The 17,310-nt window shown below is 47.8% G+C and overlaps 1 protein-coding gene across 1 annotated transcript in view; it reads left to right on the forward strand.

Moving 5' to 3' along the window:
- Smoc1 (SPARC related modular calcium binding 1) overlaps nucleotides 1-17,310 on the forward strand; it is a 194,771-nt gene that overhangs the window by 103,030 nt on the left and 74,431 nt on the right. Inside the window, exons 4-5 of the mRNA XM_032908057.1 lie at nucleotides 5,741-5,840; nucleotides 7,888-7,935. Coding sequence (XP_032763948.1) covers nucleotides 5,741-5,840; nucleotides 7,888-7,935 — 148 coding nt within the window. The remainder of the gene's footprint in view (nucleotides 1-5,740; nucleotides 5,841-7,887; nucleotides 7,936-17,310) is intronic.

Raw genomic sequence — 17,310 nt, forward strand, 5'->3', positions numbered from 1 at the left:
AGATTGGGCTGTAGGCAGGTCTTCCGGGCACTTTCTTTATTAGTGATTGACAGGGCCGGGCAAAGTGCATTGTGGGTAGTGTCAACCCTGGGCTGGTGGTTTTCTGTTCTAGAAAAAAGCCCTCTGAGCAAACCATGAGGAGCAAGCCAATAAGCTGTGCTCCTCCATGGTTTCTGCAACGGCTCCTGCCACCAGGTTCCTGTCCTGTTTGAATCTGCACCTTGGCTTCCCTCAGTGGACTGTGGCCTGGGATATGTGAGCCAAATCAACACTTTCCTCCCCAAATTGCTTTTGGTCATACATAGTGTTTTATCGAAGCAATAGTAACTCTAACTCTGACATCATGAATCCCCAAGATAATGCCAAACTCTCCACAAAAACTCTCTCAGCCATACTGGAGGGAAAAGCTCCTCTCTAGGTGTGTCCTCCATGAGAATAACTGTTCCATCTGCCTCCACGCCAAAAGAAAGAAAAAAAAAAGACTCTGGTCCCTCAGACATCAGTATCTGTAAAATCTCCTTTCCCCTTCTCCCCCTAGATTGGTGTAGGGATGGGGACCACACACTTCCTTTATCTTTTGGCCTCAGTTTCTTCACTTGTAAAATGTTTGAGTTAGAATGGTGAACTCTAAGTTTTTTTGTTGTTTGTTTTCTTTTTTTCCCCCTCAGTCCTGTGCTTTCTGAAATGTTATGAAAACTGGAATATCAGGACTCTAATTCTAATTTCCTGGGTGGTTACTAACTAGTTGCAAATTTTGCATAAATAATCCTCCTATGAAGGACTTTCCAAGAGAGGACCTCTGAAGCCCAAATGAGGTAAAGCAGAGACCACTGGGGACTGAAATCTGTTGTCAAAGTGGAAGGTGGTATTTTCCATTTGGGGCTTGGCACCCGTGGGTGACGGTTGCCATCTGCCTCTCTGTTTTTCTCCACTCCCTCCTCCCACTTGTCCCTGTGAGCTGGTGTTTTCTCTACCCACGGGTCACTCATTTGCCTTTGTTGGAAGTGCCGGCCTCCCACATACTCCCTGGGTGGTCAGGAGTTGGACTAATGTTTATGATTAGGAAGCTTAAAATAATTTCAAATTTGTCTTAATTTGGATGGAGATTGAACTGCACTATACCCCTGGCCTGTTTATGTGAAAAGACTTTTTGCCAATGATATTAAGGCACATGAGTCAGAGATGGAACCTATTTAATCTAGGAACACAGTGTTTTTAAGTGGCTGGAGGGACAACGGCTATGCCCAACAAGACCACGACAGTAGTAGCAGAAAATAGCGTTATTTTGGATGGTGTACTCTTTGTCTCCAAGAGAGGGCCCTCCAGTTGTCATTCCAGTCTCTGTAGGATGCTCTAGTGTGGGGTAGGAGTCATTTTCCTGACCGTGTCTACTCATGGAACTGGGACAACCCTGAGTTTTGACAACAGTAAGACAAGATATCAGAAATGGTCCCTTGCTTTATCAATTCTTCTTGGCCTGGGCATTTTCTCTTGGCTGAAGGCCAGGGTTTGATCAATTAGAGATTCTCAATAAACAGATGGTATTAGTTATGAAGTTAATCAGAAGTTTGCAAGGGGAGCTAACTTAGGCACACTCTGTGCTTCGGCTGTGTATAGCTAAGACATTGATTTCATAGACTTTATATCTGACTGCTTTCCTGCCAGGGCTGTGTTTCTCTGGACAGAATTCTAACTTCCTAATAGTTGAAAATTTTACACAGATAATTCTTTTATAAAGGACTTGCTAAGAGAGTAAAGCAAGGTCTTAAAACTCTTCCAATATAAATCTCATTTCTCTGACTAAAATTTCTTCAACTTTGCTGATTCTGAACCATTTGTTTTTTCACAGACTGATAGGAGAGTGTGTTCTGATTCTCACCGGTTTGGTTCTGGCCTTTTAAAATGAGTGTGTGTGTGTGTGTGTGTGTGTGTGTGTGTGTGTGTGTGTGTGTGTGTGTGTGTGTGCAGTACACAACTAATCATTTTTCTTTTTTAGTGTGTATGTGTGAGGCATGTATGCCTGTTTCCATGCATGTGTGTAAGTTCATGAGTGTGTGTGTGTGTATGTGTGTATTTGATGTTGGTGTTGGGAATCTTGGTTTTTTATTAGATATTTTTATTTATATTACAAATGTTATCCCTTTTCCCGCTTTCCCATCCATAAGCCCCCTATCCCACCACTCCCCCTTCTTCTATGAGGATGCTCCCCCTCTCCAACCACTCACCCCTTCCTGCCTCCCCACCCTGACATTCCCCTACACTGGGGGGTCTAGCCTTGGCAGGACCAAGGGCTTCCCCTCCCATGGGTGCCCAACAAAGCCATCCTCTGCTACATATGCAGCTAAAGGATGGGCCTGTCCATGTCTTTGGATGGTGGTGGTTTAGTCCCTGGGAGCTCTGGTTGGTTGGCATTGCTGTTCTTATGGGGTTGGCAGTCACGAGGCAGAGTCAGCTGAACTGAAAGCTCAGTACACAGCTGGTCTAATTAGCCAGTTTGCACTGGAATTCTCTGTCTCTGCTTTCAGAGTGCTTGAGTTAAAGGTGGGCTGTCTCCTGGTCTTCTATGTATCTGAGTTCTGGGCTCAGAACTCCGGTCTTCAGACACGGCAAACACTTTAACTGCTGAGCCTTCTCAGGCTGAAACGGCGGAGTTCAACTGGCCCTCGCCTGCTGAAGTCAGCGTTTTCTTAGTATTATTTCATTCCCACTCCCAACGACCAAGCCGAGCCTTCTTGTCTTCTCTCCCTTTTAAAATGAACGCACATATCTGAGGCACAGACTGATGAATCAGCTGCAGCCTGCCTCCCTATAGCTTCTTTTCTGTAAATGTTGTTAAGAAACGCTCCAAGGCAACTAGCAGTCTCTCAGTTTGAGTTAAGGATGGTCTCCTTAGGGCTTCTTCAGCAGCGGTCTTCTTAACTACCCCAATAGTTCCCCCAAGCTGAGACCCTGCTGGGGTCCCTGTGCCCTGTTCCCCTCCCTTCTACCCCTCCTTTAAACATAGCTGTGCCAGTTATGCCCAAGGCCTCAGAGGACGGGTGGCAATTCCTCATTCCATTTGAGTTTTATGAAATTTGGAAGGAGCTCCCAGCCCAAAGATTTTGTTATTTAGTGTCTTTTCCTTGTAGTGTGTTTGGAAGAAAAAGTTGAGAACCTTTGGGAGAAAGAAGCTGTGTCTGGTTCTGTGGCCTGACTGGGGTCTGGTTGGTTGTGCCATGTGGCCAGAGGGACACAATGGGCATACTGAGTGAGAATGTGGCCCTTGGACCCCTGAACCCCAAGGTCAGATTGTATTCCCGAAACAAAGCTCTGGGCTTTGCCTTTTATTCTTGTGTCCGTTTCTGCCCTGGTAACCTTAGGCAGAACTCTTCAGCATACCCTAGGAAGGGAGCGTCCAAGCACTTTAGTTCTCTGCAGCCTGCTTGGCCATAATGTCCCGTTGCAACATGCAGCATCTGGCCTGAGGCATAGCCTTGGATGTTGTCTGATGCTCAGTCCTTATGTGACAGTCTCAGCGGTGGATTTCCAGGGCTCAGGAGTGAGTCAGCTTGGCACCTCAGGCCCTGGGACAGTTCCCCAGAGGAGACTACTGGCCAAAGCAGAGAAAGCAGCCGGCCAGGTCTCATTAGTCCCATTAAATGCTGCTCCTGGATGGGAATGAGCCCTGGGAAGCATCCCCTGCAGGGCTTATGTGATCTGCGGGCGAAGCCAAGTTTCCAGAGGCACTTTCCATCCACACCTGTGGAGGTTACTAGAGGAGGTCTGGCTTGTGGGGAGACACCTGGCAGGTGCTGTTGGTATGACTGAGAACAATCACGGCTACGACCGCTCCGTACCAGTCCTCACCACATGCCAGATGTGAGGCTGCCTTACCAGGGCCTTCCAGCTCAGACAGTCATTACTCATGCTATTGTAAAGAAGAGGCTCAAAGAACTTGTCAGTAACTGGCTAGACTAGCATGCAAACTCTTGCCTGTCTTGATATCTTCCTATTCCACTATTAGCCTCCTTAGGAAGTAGGGCTACTAAATCCGGGATGCTGATGGTGGGCGAGCATCTGGGTTGTCACCATGGCTATCAGGTGAAGGAGGAGGGTGTGAATCCAGGGTCCTGTGCACTAGGCAGTGTCCCTGCAGAGATGACAGCAGTGAGTGTTTCATTTGACAGCAGCCATACTGCCGGTAGGAAAAAGAATATTTTATTCTACCCTGATATCCGTGGACAGGCTCATGGTGACTTGCCTTGGGGGAAGTCATTGTGTTTGATACCCACACAAGAGTACAATACTTTACATAGCTTTTTTTTTCTTTTGCCTGAGCAATAAGTACTGGCTCCTACCCAGATTGTCAGAAGACTGTTTTCACTGTCTCTTTCTGTACCTCTCTGCTCAATTTGTATGCAATTACTGTCTGGCCTCAATTCCAATATGTCCTTGATCCCAAGAGGCACGGTTTTTTCACAATTTAATATCTTTGCAGTTGGCACACGAGTCTTGTCATCGAGATGCACACTTAATGTGGTGTGGCTTTTTAAATCGATGTTGCACTTTGGAATTGATGGGAGACCAAGGATGGAGGAAATGTGAGAACTCAGGCCCTTATTCAACCCATCAGTCACCTGCAATGGATGTCAGCAGTGTACTAGATTCTGGGGACCCTGAAACAATTCGCTTGCAGTCCTTGAAGTTGTAATCTGGAGTGGCAAGATGGACCTGGCAGATGAGGAACCTGAGCTCACTGGCTTGCCATGGGAAGGCTTCTGAGTTTGCAGAAGGGTTGGAAGAAGCCAAGACTGGCTTCGAGGGGAAGGTGTACCATGAGGGGAAGCAGAAGGCTGGGAATAGGTGGTCTGAGACAGCGCTGTGGATAAATTGAATGGTTGTGGCCAACGAAGCCCGCTCATGGGAAATGAGGCTGTGTTCAGGGACACGAAAGGGTTCAGTGCATGTGGAGTCTGGGGTGTAAAAATGACACCCGAAGCATGGGCAGGGACAGATTATTGGGGACCTTAACTATCGTAGAAATTAGTTTAATTTTTATCTTAAGTTCAAAAGTGACCCCCTTGGGGGGGTGTCTGTCTCGATATGTGTTTACAAATTCTCCAGAGAAAATGGATGGGGTGGGGGAGGGAAGGTGGGATGGGAGAAGCTGGGTAAGGTGATGGCTATTGGAGGGAAAGAAGAGCTCCTCTGGAAGATTAAAAGAAAGCCTCACTTTAACAAGCCATCCCCAGACAGCTAGGTCTGATCCTGCAGGCTCGAAGATCACCCAGTGGTAGCACTGGGTTTCTAGTAGATCGTGCAAGCACAGGGTGCTCTGTCCTTGCCTCAGGAGAGCTGTGCTCACTACACAGGCTTATGCTGCTTATGAAAAACTTAGCATTTGTCCGTACTTGTTCAAGAAGGGCCTGGACATTCCCACAGCTACTTGCCAAATTAGTTCTCTGTTTAGACTGTTTTACAGTTGGATGGGAGCATATGCCAGTTCTGGTATTAGAGTATGTACACACTGCAGGGTAATCCCAGTGGACCTGCTCCCATAGGGTAACAGATACTAAGCGTTTGGTGTCACAAGAAAGAAGCAGGCACACATAGGTCATGAAGCCAACATGACATGCTGGGTCTACCTGACTGTTCTTCTACCTGAGACAGAAGTGGGAGAGGTAGGGGATTTTCTGACGTATGGCTAATTGACTATGACCTAAGACTTACGATTCTTTTCCTTTTCCACCTCTCTGAACAGGTGCAGTGTCATACGTACACAGGGTACTGCTGGTGTGTCACCCCAGACGGGAAGCCCATCAGTGGCTCGTCCGTGCAGAATAAAACTCCTGTATGTTCAGGTACTGGAGGAAGGTGCGGGAGGAGTGGAAAGGGTTGGAGAGAGACTTGTTGGTTGGACTCTGCATCTGCATCTTACAAGCAAACCTTTAAACGGTTGCTATGGTAAATGAGCCCCTTTCCAGGTCAGAAGGGTTCCACTCTATGCTTGCTCTGTAGTCAGCTAGATGAAAAGTGACTATGTGGGCATATTTTAATTTGAGTTTATGTGTCTGCTGCAGTGCTCTTTCCCTAAGCATTGGCCACAGCTCCTTAGAGCAGAGATGCCACATATCCAGGGTTTTGCTGTCATTTGCTGCCTGTAGTGGACCTTGAAATGCCTTACTGGTATTGTTGTTGAAGCCACGTGAGAGTATAACACTAAAAGCTTCAGTGATTGATTAGTGATGTCTGTCATGGACACAGGAAAGGAGGGGATCAGCTTCTCTGCCACACTTTGTCATCCTTGAATATTGTAATAAATGACAATGAAAATCTTTTCTAAGAGTGAACCTTATGTCTGGCTGATCATCTGTAATGCCTGGGAGATGAAAAAGACTCTAAGTCTCAAAGTTTCTCCTTGAATATTCTGATGAGTATTCAGATCTGGAATGAACCCAAACCCGTTATTTTTATGAAGCTCTTCTGATAATTAGACAAGAGTTTAATAACGACCTATTGGGTTGATCCATAGAGAAGCTTACTTTTTATACTCCCAACTTTGTAGGCATACGGTGTTTGCTGTTAGACCAGTCTTGTGGGGTTGTTTGTGATCGAAACACAAAGCCCCACCCTTCACCCTCATTAGTAACTCCCTTAAGGCTGTCCCCCAAACAGCCAGTCTCACCCATCCACTGTATACATGGATTGGATTTTTACTTATTCCCAATGTTTAAGTGCAAGCAAAGTACAAAATGTTATGCTAAAACCTAGTTCCAAAGGCCTTCAGTCTACGTTATCTTTTCCCTGGGTTTTATGTTTCTAAAATCAAATTTGGTCTCTTTAAAAAAAAAAAAAACCTAGCCCTTTGGTTTAAAAAGGAAAGTAAGTGGGAAGGGTACTAATGTCCATAAGAATTCATGCTAGGATCAAAATTTACAGGCCAAGAGGGAAGTTTACTTTATTTGTGGTTTACACAGAAACTGGAAACCTTAATTGGGTTAGTGTGAGGAGAGGCAGGACTTGGGCCTCCTTGCAAGTGACCTGGAACACTCCATTTAAAGCAAACAAAGGCATTAGACACAAGCCCCCTGCAGGATAAGATAACAGACCCCTCACACAACTAATGCACGGAGAAGGAGTGTGATATGGATTAGGAAAGTCAGAATTCTCAGTTTTCTCTCATGGGCAGGATCTCCAGAGAGGCCCTTCTACCGAGTGGGCTTTCCCTGCCCTTGTGGGATGGGCCTTCAAGGAGAAGGCAGGTGCCACAGAGCCAGGCCCGGATGTTGGGTACGTGTGGCATCCCAGAAGAAATGGAGCAAATGCTTGGCCAGGACACAGGCTGCCTCTCCTTGAAGAACAGGCTGTGTCTAGAAAATTGTTTCCATGCCTCAGACTGTTTGGCCCATTCGGTACAATTGGGCCAACAATTTTCTACTTAATGTAGATGGAAAATCACCGATTTCCTGCCCTGACCAGCAAGGGATGTCAATCATTGCATTTTCAGTAAGAGGGGGCTTCTTTTCAGTTGGCCCTGGTGACTGGATGTGGGTCAGAGCACGGAGCATGAGAGTACGTGCAGGGGTGTGTGTCAGTGGGGGACAAGCATCGCAATGTTTGCACTACATGGATGTAGAGTTTTGTAAAAGCTGGGTCAAGATTGGTTCCAGGGAACCTGGCAATCACAGTTCAACTCAAAACAGTCTAGGTTATCAGTGACATTGATGTTAAACAAACCCTACGCGACATGCGTGTGCACACTAACTTTGTATATAGAATCCGTGCTGTGTATACAATACATATATATACATGACCGTGGCTCATAACATCGGGCTTTGCCAAGTGTTTGATGGAAACCAACCACAGTGCCATCTGAATCTTGTGCTTCTGTTTCCTCTCTCGACCAAGGTCCAGTCACCGACAAGCCCTTGAGCCAGGGTAACTCAGGAAGGAAAGGTGAGTGGAGTTTTATGCTTCCTCTAAATGTTTGCTTCAAAGGCCAGTGTAAGCAGGGTTCTTAGCTGAGAGGGAAGGAGTCTGGGGTGAGAGCTACACGCGCCTCACATTTCCAGCTCCCTCTCCGAAGCACTAGAGGTAAGGACGGCTCAGGTAGTGGTGATGGCTGAGCTGCCATTGTTTCTGAGGAAGGAGAGAGGAGGGTGGGACACAGAATTGGGTAGGGACCGCCCTTATGTGAGCCCCATGGACCTCTGCTCTCTGGGAAGCTCAGTTGGTCAACTACCAACAGGAGAAGAAGACGAAGGCAGAATGCTCACACCCACCCTTGGCTCTCTGGTTTGTAAGCTCGTTTGAGTGTCTTCCCTCCCTGCCATTTCCCAAGATGAATCCAGAGTCTTTTCCCGAAGGCCAGGATGACTTCATGGGTATGCAGCCAGTGTGGTGGTTTTGACATTTTCAACCGTGTTGCCTTGACACCAAGAGGATGGTGACGTGTACAGAGGCAGAGGAGACACGTGTGTGATGAGTGTCTGCTGCCAGGCCGTTTTATTCTTGAAGAATCACACAGTTTGTATGATGCTTTCAATTTGGCTTCCATAGCAAGCTTAAGGGGGTTTTGTTTGTTTGATTGTTTTGCTTTAAACCCAGCAAATTACACACTACCATTACAATCCAAGAGATAGATACATACATACACACATATTTATATATGTATACATACATACATACATACATACATACATACATACATACAGTGGGAGAGTAAAACTTCCCATTTTGAACTTCTAATGATAGTTTTCTCTGCCTGCTCCTTTTAACAAAGGGCCCACAGCGTTGTTTCAGTCTGGTTCTCCCATTTTATATAGCTGGTATTTGTCTGAGTGCCGTAGTGGACTCTGATATGTGAGCTGGTCCCTGCCGTATGCTGCCTACCCCTCCTGGTTTGAAAGACAGTTTGAGGCCCAGGACTCACAACTGGCAGCTCCTGGGACAGCACACACAGCGGCCTGGCAAGCAGTTAACTATCCATTCATCACGCATATGGGTGCTGCCGCGCTACCTTCCACTCAGGCTGACCTCGAGGCTTCCCACCTCACCTAGGCTTTGGAAAGTGCATGCTCACAAGAGTTCATGGTGTGTGTGCGGGGCAGGTACTGTGAGCAGCACAAAGTTCACCAAGTGCCACACACACAGCAACCTGGGGACCAGCCACCGGCTCCTGCTGCTGCACCGAGGGTCAGAGTTAGGGCTCAGAGAAGCTACTTTTCTGAGATGTGGTCCTCCAAGAAGTGGAAGGGTCTGAGCATGGACTAGAACAGCGGCCCTGCAGGTGGCTTCTGAAGAAGGAAGGTGGGAAGAAGGGAGGAGGTGCCTTTCACATCCTTCCCGGAGCTGGCGATGCACGTTATGGTGGAGAGTAGGGATGGGAGCAGGGACGCCTCTGTGGAAGCCTGACTTCGCCAGGGCTGTCCCTGGCAGTGTGCCTGGAGGGTTTGGGAATAGGAGCTGCTTTCACTTTGCTTGATCAATGCTTCGGGAGCCTCTTCTCTTCTGGGTGTGAGGACCTCATGGCAGAGAAAAACAGTGGACAGTCACGCGAAGCTGACCACCCATCGAAAGCAATCCTTCTCCTCAAGAGGAATGGGGGACACAGGGAACTCATAAAGCTTGCTGCCCAGAAAATCTGGCGGTTTTGCATTCTTAACTGGATAGCGCAGGATTCTCCTGCTGCTGTGGTCTTGTACCCCATGGATAACAACAGCAGATAGCTCATGGTCGTCCTGGCTTCTACTAAACCAGCTGGGAAAGGACAGGTGAACTGCAGACGCCATTTACAGTAGATAGCAGGGAACACCCTTTGCTCCCTCTCAGACCAGGAGCAGCCAGCAGACCTGGATAAAGGAGGGCTCAGGAGCCCGACTCCTCCATAGTGATGCTGGTAAGGAAGCTTCCCTCTAGATCAGTGGTTCTCAGACTTCCTAATGCTGTCCCTCGTGGTGACCCCAACCATAAAATTCTTTTCATTGCTACTTCATATCTGTAATTTTACTGTTGCTATGAATTGTAATGTAAATATCTGATATGTAGGATATATGAGATGTGACCCTCCAAAGGGGTCTCGACCCACAGGTTGAGAGCCACTGCCCTAGATGGTGCCATTATGGTCAGCGCCCAGGTCTTTGCTTCCTGCCCTGTGGCTGGTTTACTTCTTCCTGTGGGGTCCAGTGGAGGCAAAGAACGGGGCAAGTGGTGGGTGGCGGGGCGGTGTGCGCCAACTCTCACTCCACCCTGGGGATCTGAACCCTACGCAGGGCTCTCATTTCCCCTCCACTTAGAGGATCAGTTTAGTTATAGGATCATTTCTTTGTCTGCCTTAAGAATATAGAGAAAGGAAGACTGGGCCACCTGTAGGAAGGGCCACTTGAAGCCACACCTGCCTAGGAAGCCGGGGTTTGAATGGGGACAGGGTGTGAGAGGGCATTCGTAATATCCTGTGTCGGCCCAGAGGTTCCTCTTTCAGCCGAGTGGAAGAATGGAATGCGCTCTGCGGGGCAGCAGGTGGGACAGCACAAAGGCCCCTTGTCTGAGCTCATGCCCACGTGTGGCTTCTCCCACAAGGCATGGCTCAGGAGTTGGGGCTGGCCAGAGCAATTATGTTGGTGTGGCCCCTGGGAGTGCGAGGGGTATGATTGCAGAGAAGGCAGAGCCACAGGTCTATGAGTGCCGGGATGTGGGTGCAAGGCAGGGATGGAACCCAGTTTCTCTCTTCCTCAAACTCTCTTGCCTTCTTGAACGTGCCCCGATGATGGGGCCGGGAAGGATCAGCTCTCTCTGCCTACAAGGAATGAAAAGATGCATTGTGCGACTGCTCAGAGGCTGGTCGCCGGCCAGGAATTAGGCCTTGGAAGGAGAGGAGGAGAAAGGCAGAGGGCAGGGAGCTGGGGGTGGACAGCCAGAGAGATAGCATGAGCGAGGGCAGCCAGGCAGCAGCAGGTCACCGCCGCTCGGCTAGGCTAGGGGCCTGCGATGCTTTGGTTCTGGGTTCACAGGTGTGGGGCCTGAGGGAAGAAGGGGGGAGGGGGGGCCACTGTTATCTTCCCCAGATGCGAGTGCTCCAGGAGGGGAGGAGGGTCACAACTTCAGACTATTTACTTAATCCCCAGGAATGTCTTCTCTTTGCTCTGTTCTTTGTGCCTCTTGTGTTTAACGGACTCCTTTATGGGCACATGTGTGGTAATTAACACGCGCAGTGTAGGGCCTGGGCCATGTGTTTGAGTTTCAAATATCCATTGATCTGGGGCAATCCCATTCTGCTGCCCCCTCCTCTTCTCCTCTGGTCCTTGAAGACAGATGGGGGTGGGGGGTATACATGGGGGTGGTGCACACCTGCACCCACATGTGTTTTATTGATGCCACAGAGGCATATCTGAAGAAAGGAAGAGGACCCCGGCAGTCCCTCTAGCTCTGAGGCTCTACTGCTAAAACAGCTGGAGGCTGCAGGGGCTGGGAGAGGGACTGATTTGGGGCTTTCACGGATGTGAAGGGAAAGGGCTGGACAGCAGGCTGTGCTTCCAGACTGACTGATCTGGAGCAGCCTGTGTGGAGGCGGGCCGTGGGCTTTCCTGACCCATTTCTTTTGTGGCTGGAATGTAAAGAACTCTAGGTGAGCTTGCAGGATAAGACATGGGGGGTGGGGGAGGCACTCCTTGCTGCTTGATTGTACACCCCTCTCCCCCATCGTGAGGTACCAGAACGACAATTCTCAACCTCCCTGAGGAGACTGGAGAGTGGTAAAGAACTGTGGATGGGAGGAACCCAGAGAGCACATGGAGAGCTGTTTTGGTTTCCCTCTTAATAGCTCAGAGTCACAGAGTCCTGCGGCTGACGCTGTGACAAACAGCCATTGAAAGGCAAGGGTCATCAGAGGAAGTTTTCTGAAATTTTCTCATCTTCCTGTAAGAGGTCTGAGAGTTTGTTGTTTAAAGCAAGTGAGAAAGAAACAAAACCACGGACATAGTCCGCCCTAAGGTTTCCTTCGGGAGCGTCTGCATTTGTCAGGCCCGTCTCAGAATAGGGCAGAGCTTCCAAGTCCAACTCACCTTTAATGGGTGGAGAGTTCTTTTTAATCCCTTGCTGGCTGTTCTACACTGAGCCTTGAGTAAGGAGTGAGTCACTTTCATTTCCCCAACGTCCCTGTCCATGTCTCTATATTTAGAGGATCTTGTGGAGTCAGTCTGGTCTGCAGACGGATGCCAGGCTGGGAGCTGTGCCCTTCAGGAGGTGGATCGAATGTACTGGTGGGTAGCTTAGGGCAGGGGTGACAGGTGGCAGGTACTCCAGGTAAGAGAGAGGCACTCTGCAGCCTCCGACCTTGGCCTCGAAGCGGGGGGGCAAGGGCAGTGAGCATCCCTGAAGGAGGTGTGCTCAGTGCCCTGAGCCTGCCTGAGAGGTACCAGGCTGGCTGTTCAGGGCCAACCTACACATGCAGCATCGCCCTCAAGCCTCTGACTTTAACCTGTGCTATAAGTGAGCAGAGATCATAGGACTTGCGGAGCTGGGAGGGCTTCTTAATCAAATGAGCATTTGAGTCCCTGCTGATATTAGTGACTGTCTGTGTTCTATGTAGACTTTTTTTGTTGGGTAAATGTTTATTCTGGAACTCCCCAGGCTCCTGTTGGTTATAACTACTGAGGCTGTAGTCTTGAGTGAAAATGGTGAGAACCCCAGCCTTGTTTTGTGGGGCTCATCCCCATTGGGACCATTAGGTCTTCAGCCTTTTGGGAGGAAGGTAATCTTCAAGTGGATGTGGACCTTTCGGGGACCAACAGTTTCTAGACTCTTAGAACGTGTCCCTTCTGTATGGAAGGAGAGGTGGGTGGTATTCCAAACAGTTCTGGCCATCGTCGCTGCTTTTGTCAGGGCCTCTGAGGAAAGACCCTGATAGAGGCTGCCTGGAATGAGTGTGGACTTCTGGGAAATTCTTAACCCTTTGGGTGATCAGTCAGAGACTTTGACGTGCGGGCGAGAGAACTCAGAGCTTCCAGGCAGATGGGGATAAGGCTGCTTGCTCATTGTTCTGAGTTAAGTTCAGAGTGGAGAACACCAGCTCTGAGACAGCCCAGGATGAGGCTGTGGACCTGGATGTGTCTCAGGGCCATTTTTTTATTCCTTAGCTCCACTTGCATGAGTGGATGACTCATCATTCCCAGGTCTCACTGCACTGATTCTGTACCTGTGGGAAGATAGATATGAGATTTAGGACTGTTTATTGTCAGATTTCTGCACAGAGGCGACACACAGAGTAGCTAAAATACTTCTTAAAAGAGAAAAGGTAGGTGGAGTAATTTTTATCTGTTTTAAGACATAAAGCTGTGACTATTAAGACAGTGAGGTGTTGGAGGAAGGACAGATAAACCTAAGTCAACAGAGAAGAGAGAACCCAGAAACATTCACACCAGAATAGATGTCTGATACAGAGACAAAGGAAATACAGCACAGGAAGGACAGCCCCCACCTCAGCCAGGGGTTCTGTAGCAACCGGCATCCACAGACCAAACGCAGTAGAAAAACAGGGGCTGGAGAGGTGGTCCCGCAGTTAGGAGTGCTGGCTGCTCTTCCAGAGGACCCGAGTTCAGTTTCCAGCATTCACGTCAGGCACCCCCTAACACCCAGAGCTCCAATTCCAACCCCAGCAGATCAGACGCTGCCTTCTGGCCTCTGTGGACACCTGTCCGACACAGACACCTTCACACATGCCTAATTAAAAATAATATAAAATTAAACAAACAGAAAAATAAGTAGAAAATTCTTAAAACCCCAACCTCAATGCCATGCTTTATGAAACAACCCGTACTGGATCATAGTCCACACAGTAGAATGTAAAAGCTGTTATAACTTTTAAAAGAGTCCTTGTGAACATTTTTACCACTACAGACACCAGGGAATATTTATGAAATATCTGCTGGACATAGGACTCGTGTCTAGAACATACAAACAGCTCCATAGACTCAACAGTTAGAACAACTTTAAATTAACAACTTTTAATTAACTTAAAACAGATAAAAATTACTCCACCTACCTGCATACATAGACACTTCATCAAAGCTGGTCTACAGAGGGCAAGAAGCTCATGGAAGATGTTTGACGGTATAGGTCTCCATTGGAGACCGTGGTGAGCTGTCACGATGGAGGGGGGTTAAAAATAGTCTCCGTACTAAACGTTGGTGAGGTGGCAGAGACGCCCCATCCCTCATACACCGCTGGGGAGGATTTAAATAGCACAGCCATGATGGGATGTACTTTGGAAATCCCCCTCCTCCTCCACTTCCTCTCCCATCTCCCTACCTCTCCCCCTCCCCCGTCTCTCCTTCATTCCTTTGACAGTCTGTGTCACTAGGGCTGGATCTTAAACTCTTGGCTCTATGGCTCTAGCCTCTAAGTGCTGGCATTAGGGATGTGACCCACCGTGCCTGGATGGAAGTTTCTGTTAAAGAAAATCAAAGTGCATCCTTAACCTGAATTTATCAATTATATTCCTGAACATTATTTTAAGGAAATGAAGACAGCCATACAAATCACCCATATGCAATATATAGCAGCTTCATCTATAATGTCAAAATCGGGACAACCCAAATGTCCTTCAGCAATTGACAGGACCTGTGTCCCACCTGTACCGCAGATGATACTCAGCAGGATATGCCGGAACTTGGGAAGGTCTCAAGAGAATTGTGCAAAGCTCGCATGCATGCACACATATGTACACACACACACACACACACACACACACACACACACACACACACACACACACACCCCTATTCCAAAAGATTAGATGCTACACAATCCCAATCATACAACATCCTAGAAATGGCAAGATTATAGAGGTAGAGGGCAAGCGAGGAGTTGCCAGGTGAGGGTAGGGTGGAGGAGAGGGAAGGCGTGACCATAAAGAGGAAACCCATGGCAGCCTCTGTGGAGATGGGGTAGTTCTGTATGACGATGATGTGACGTGAACCTGTACATGGGTAAGATAATTCAGAGCTGTACACACATAAGCAGGTGTGTGTGTGTGAAATTGCTGGGGACTGGGTAAGATGGATGGGGCCCATATCAGCTTCCTGATTTTGATTTTGATTCTTTTGAACATATATAATTATAGTCATTTGTCGATATCCACGGGACAGGTGTTGTTTCTAGATCTACCCTATGTATTCTAGGCTGGCTTTGAACTTCTGATCTTTCTGCCCTTCCCTCCCAAGTGCTAGGATTATGAGTGTATACAATACAAGCAGAGTTGGTTTATGCCTTGCTCGGGATCAAATTCAGGGCTTGTGACGCAAGGCAAGCACTCTACCAGTGCTGTTCCTTGCCCACGGTAAAGTCCCCTGTATAAAGTGGAATATGACATTATATTTGTGTAAACTTAAGCACAACTTTCCACAATAAAGTGTTTTTAAGAAGTTCGTTGAGTTCTGTGTGAATCCAGTCTTCAACGGAGTCACGTGCTACAGGTGCCTCTTGCTTTATCTTCCTCCTCCTCTTCCTCCCCCTCCTCTTTTCCTCTTCAGCTTCTCTTCCTTGTTGTCTGTCCCCCATCTGCATTCCTAGCTGGCCTTGGGTTGTTACTCTTACTCAGAGGAATGCATGACTTGAGGATGTGGGGAAAGTGCAAAAGCCAGCTTTGCGCTCGTTCTTACGTCGAAGAGGAAGTATGCAGGAGGGAAAAACAGCTGCGAAACATGGACCTCTTGCTTAGGAACGAGCCTCTCAGGAGATGCTGGGGTCAGCAAGCATTCCATCCTCCTGGGGGTGACCCCGGCCAGCTTCTTAAGAGATTTTTGCCAACAGGATTTCTCAAAGAAGTCCCGGACTTCCGTAACTAACCTTGAATCACATAAATCTGGTCCCTTCAAAAGCAAGAGCGTCGTAGTTCTATCAGGTATCGGTTTATTCCCAAGAAAAATGGAAAGTGATGTCATCAAAGAATGTAAGGGAGGATCACGGTGGCTGATGTGGTTTGAGATGAAGTCAAGAATCGGAGGGAGTTTGGGCTTGTTGAGGAACCTTCTAAATCTCAGGCTGGGGGTAGGGACCACTGGTTATTATTTATTTATTTATTATTTATTTATTTATTTATTTATTTATTTTCTTAAGGCTCACACTCCACCTCAGAAAACCCCAAGAGATGCCATCAATACAGATTCCTCCTCCGGCCCCTTTGACACACTTGCTTTTGAAGGACCGGGAAGAGAAAGCTCTTTGTATGTGGTCAGAATAAACTCATTGTACACCCAGACAATTAACTCCTCAATGGACTTGCCAGCCCCTTCAAAGGGCCAGCCTGCTTCCCTGGATCTCTTGGGCTCTATTCAGCCCCTTAAGCACACCAATGTTTTGGGGGTTTTGTTTTGTTTTGTTTGTTATTCTGAAAAGTCTTTCCTTGAGAATAAATAGTCAGAGCGGATCAACATTGTCCTCAGCCCAGCATTTATCTCCCCTGGCCAGCGAATGTCAATCAGAAATCAAAAAGCCAAACAGAGGAGGCTTTGAACAGTGTCATCGGGGGTCGAAGTGACTTCCAGCTGTCTGTGCGTGGGCCAGGCCTTCTCTGTGCTGTCACACACACACACCCACTGTCTTTAAGCTCCCGGAGCCCATGCAGGGGCCGCACCTGCAAGGGCAAGGCATGGCTGGGGGCTGGGCAACCTTGGAGAGTCAAATGTATCAGGGGCTGGGCAGTTTCCAAAGCTGCTCACTGCCTCTGAGGCCGCACTGGCCCTGAGACTCAGTCTTTCATCTGCCTGATGGCTTCCTCTTCTCTGGCCAGTGTTGCAGCAAGAGGAAGAAAACCACCAGCCAGAGACGAAGCATCACAAACGACGACAATTGGGATTATGATTGCTTATCTTAGCCTTGCGCTTGAGAAACTCCCTCATTTGCCTTTTATTTGTTTTATTTTCATATACGTATTTTTCTCCTTTCCTATAAGAAATTTATAATCTTTGAAACCTTCCTTCCCACAATGTTCTTTCCCCCGTAGTCTAGAAGAGTATTTGGGTGTTAAGGAGAAAGAAAATCTTACTATTTGAGAAAGAAAATCACCCAGAGTAAGCCCCAGGCATGAAATTATCATAAGCATAAGTGAGGCTCGGATATACTTTTCTCTAAAATCTATGGACAAGTTCTCGCTCTCCAAATTAACCCCTTCTGCAGTAACCTAGCTGCCACTGCTGGGTGGTTTTTTTTTTTTTCTTTGTATTTTTTTGTTAGTGACTTTGGCACTCCCTCATTTTAGTTCAAAGAGCCTTTATTGAAATGTAACTCACACACTAGAAAAACAAACAACCTCACTCATTGTAGATGTAAAATCCA

The sequence above is a fragment of the Rattus rattus genome, chromosome 7 (genome assembly GCF_011064425.1).
Source record: "Rattus rattus isolate New Zealand chromosome 7, Rrattus_CSIRO_v1, whole genome shotgun sequence".
Lineage (NCBI taxonomy): Eukaryota > Metazoa > Chordata > Mammalia > Rodentia > Muridae > Rattus > Rattus rattus.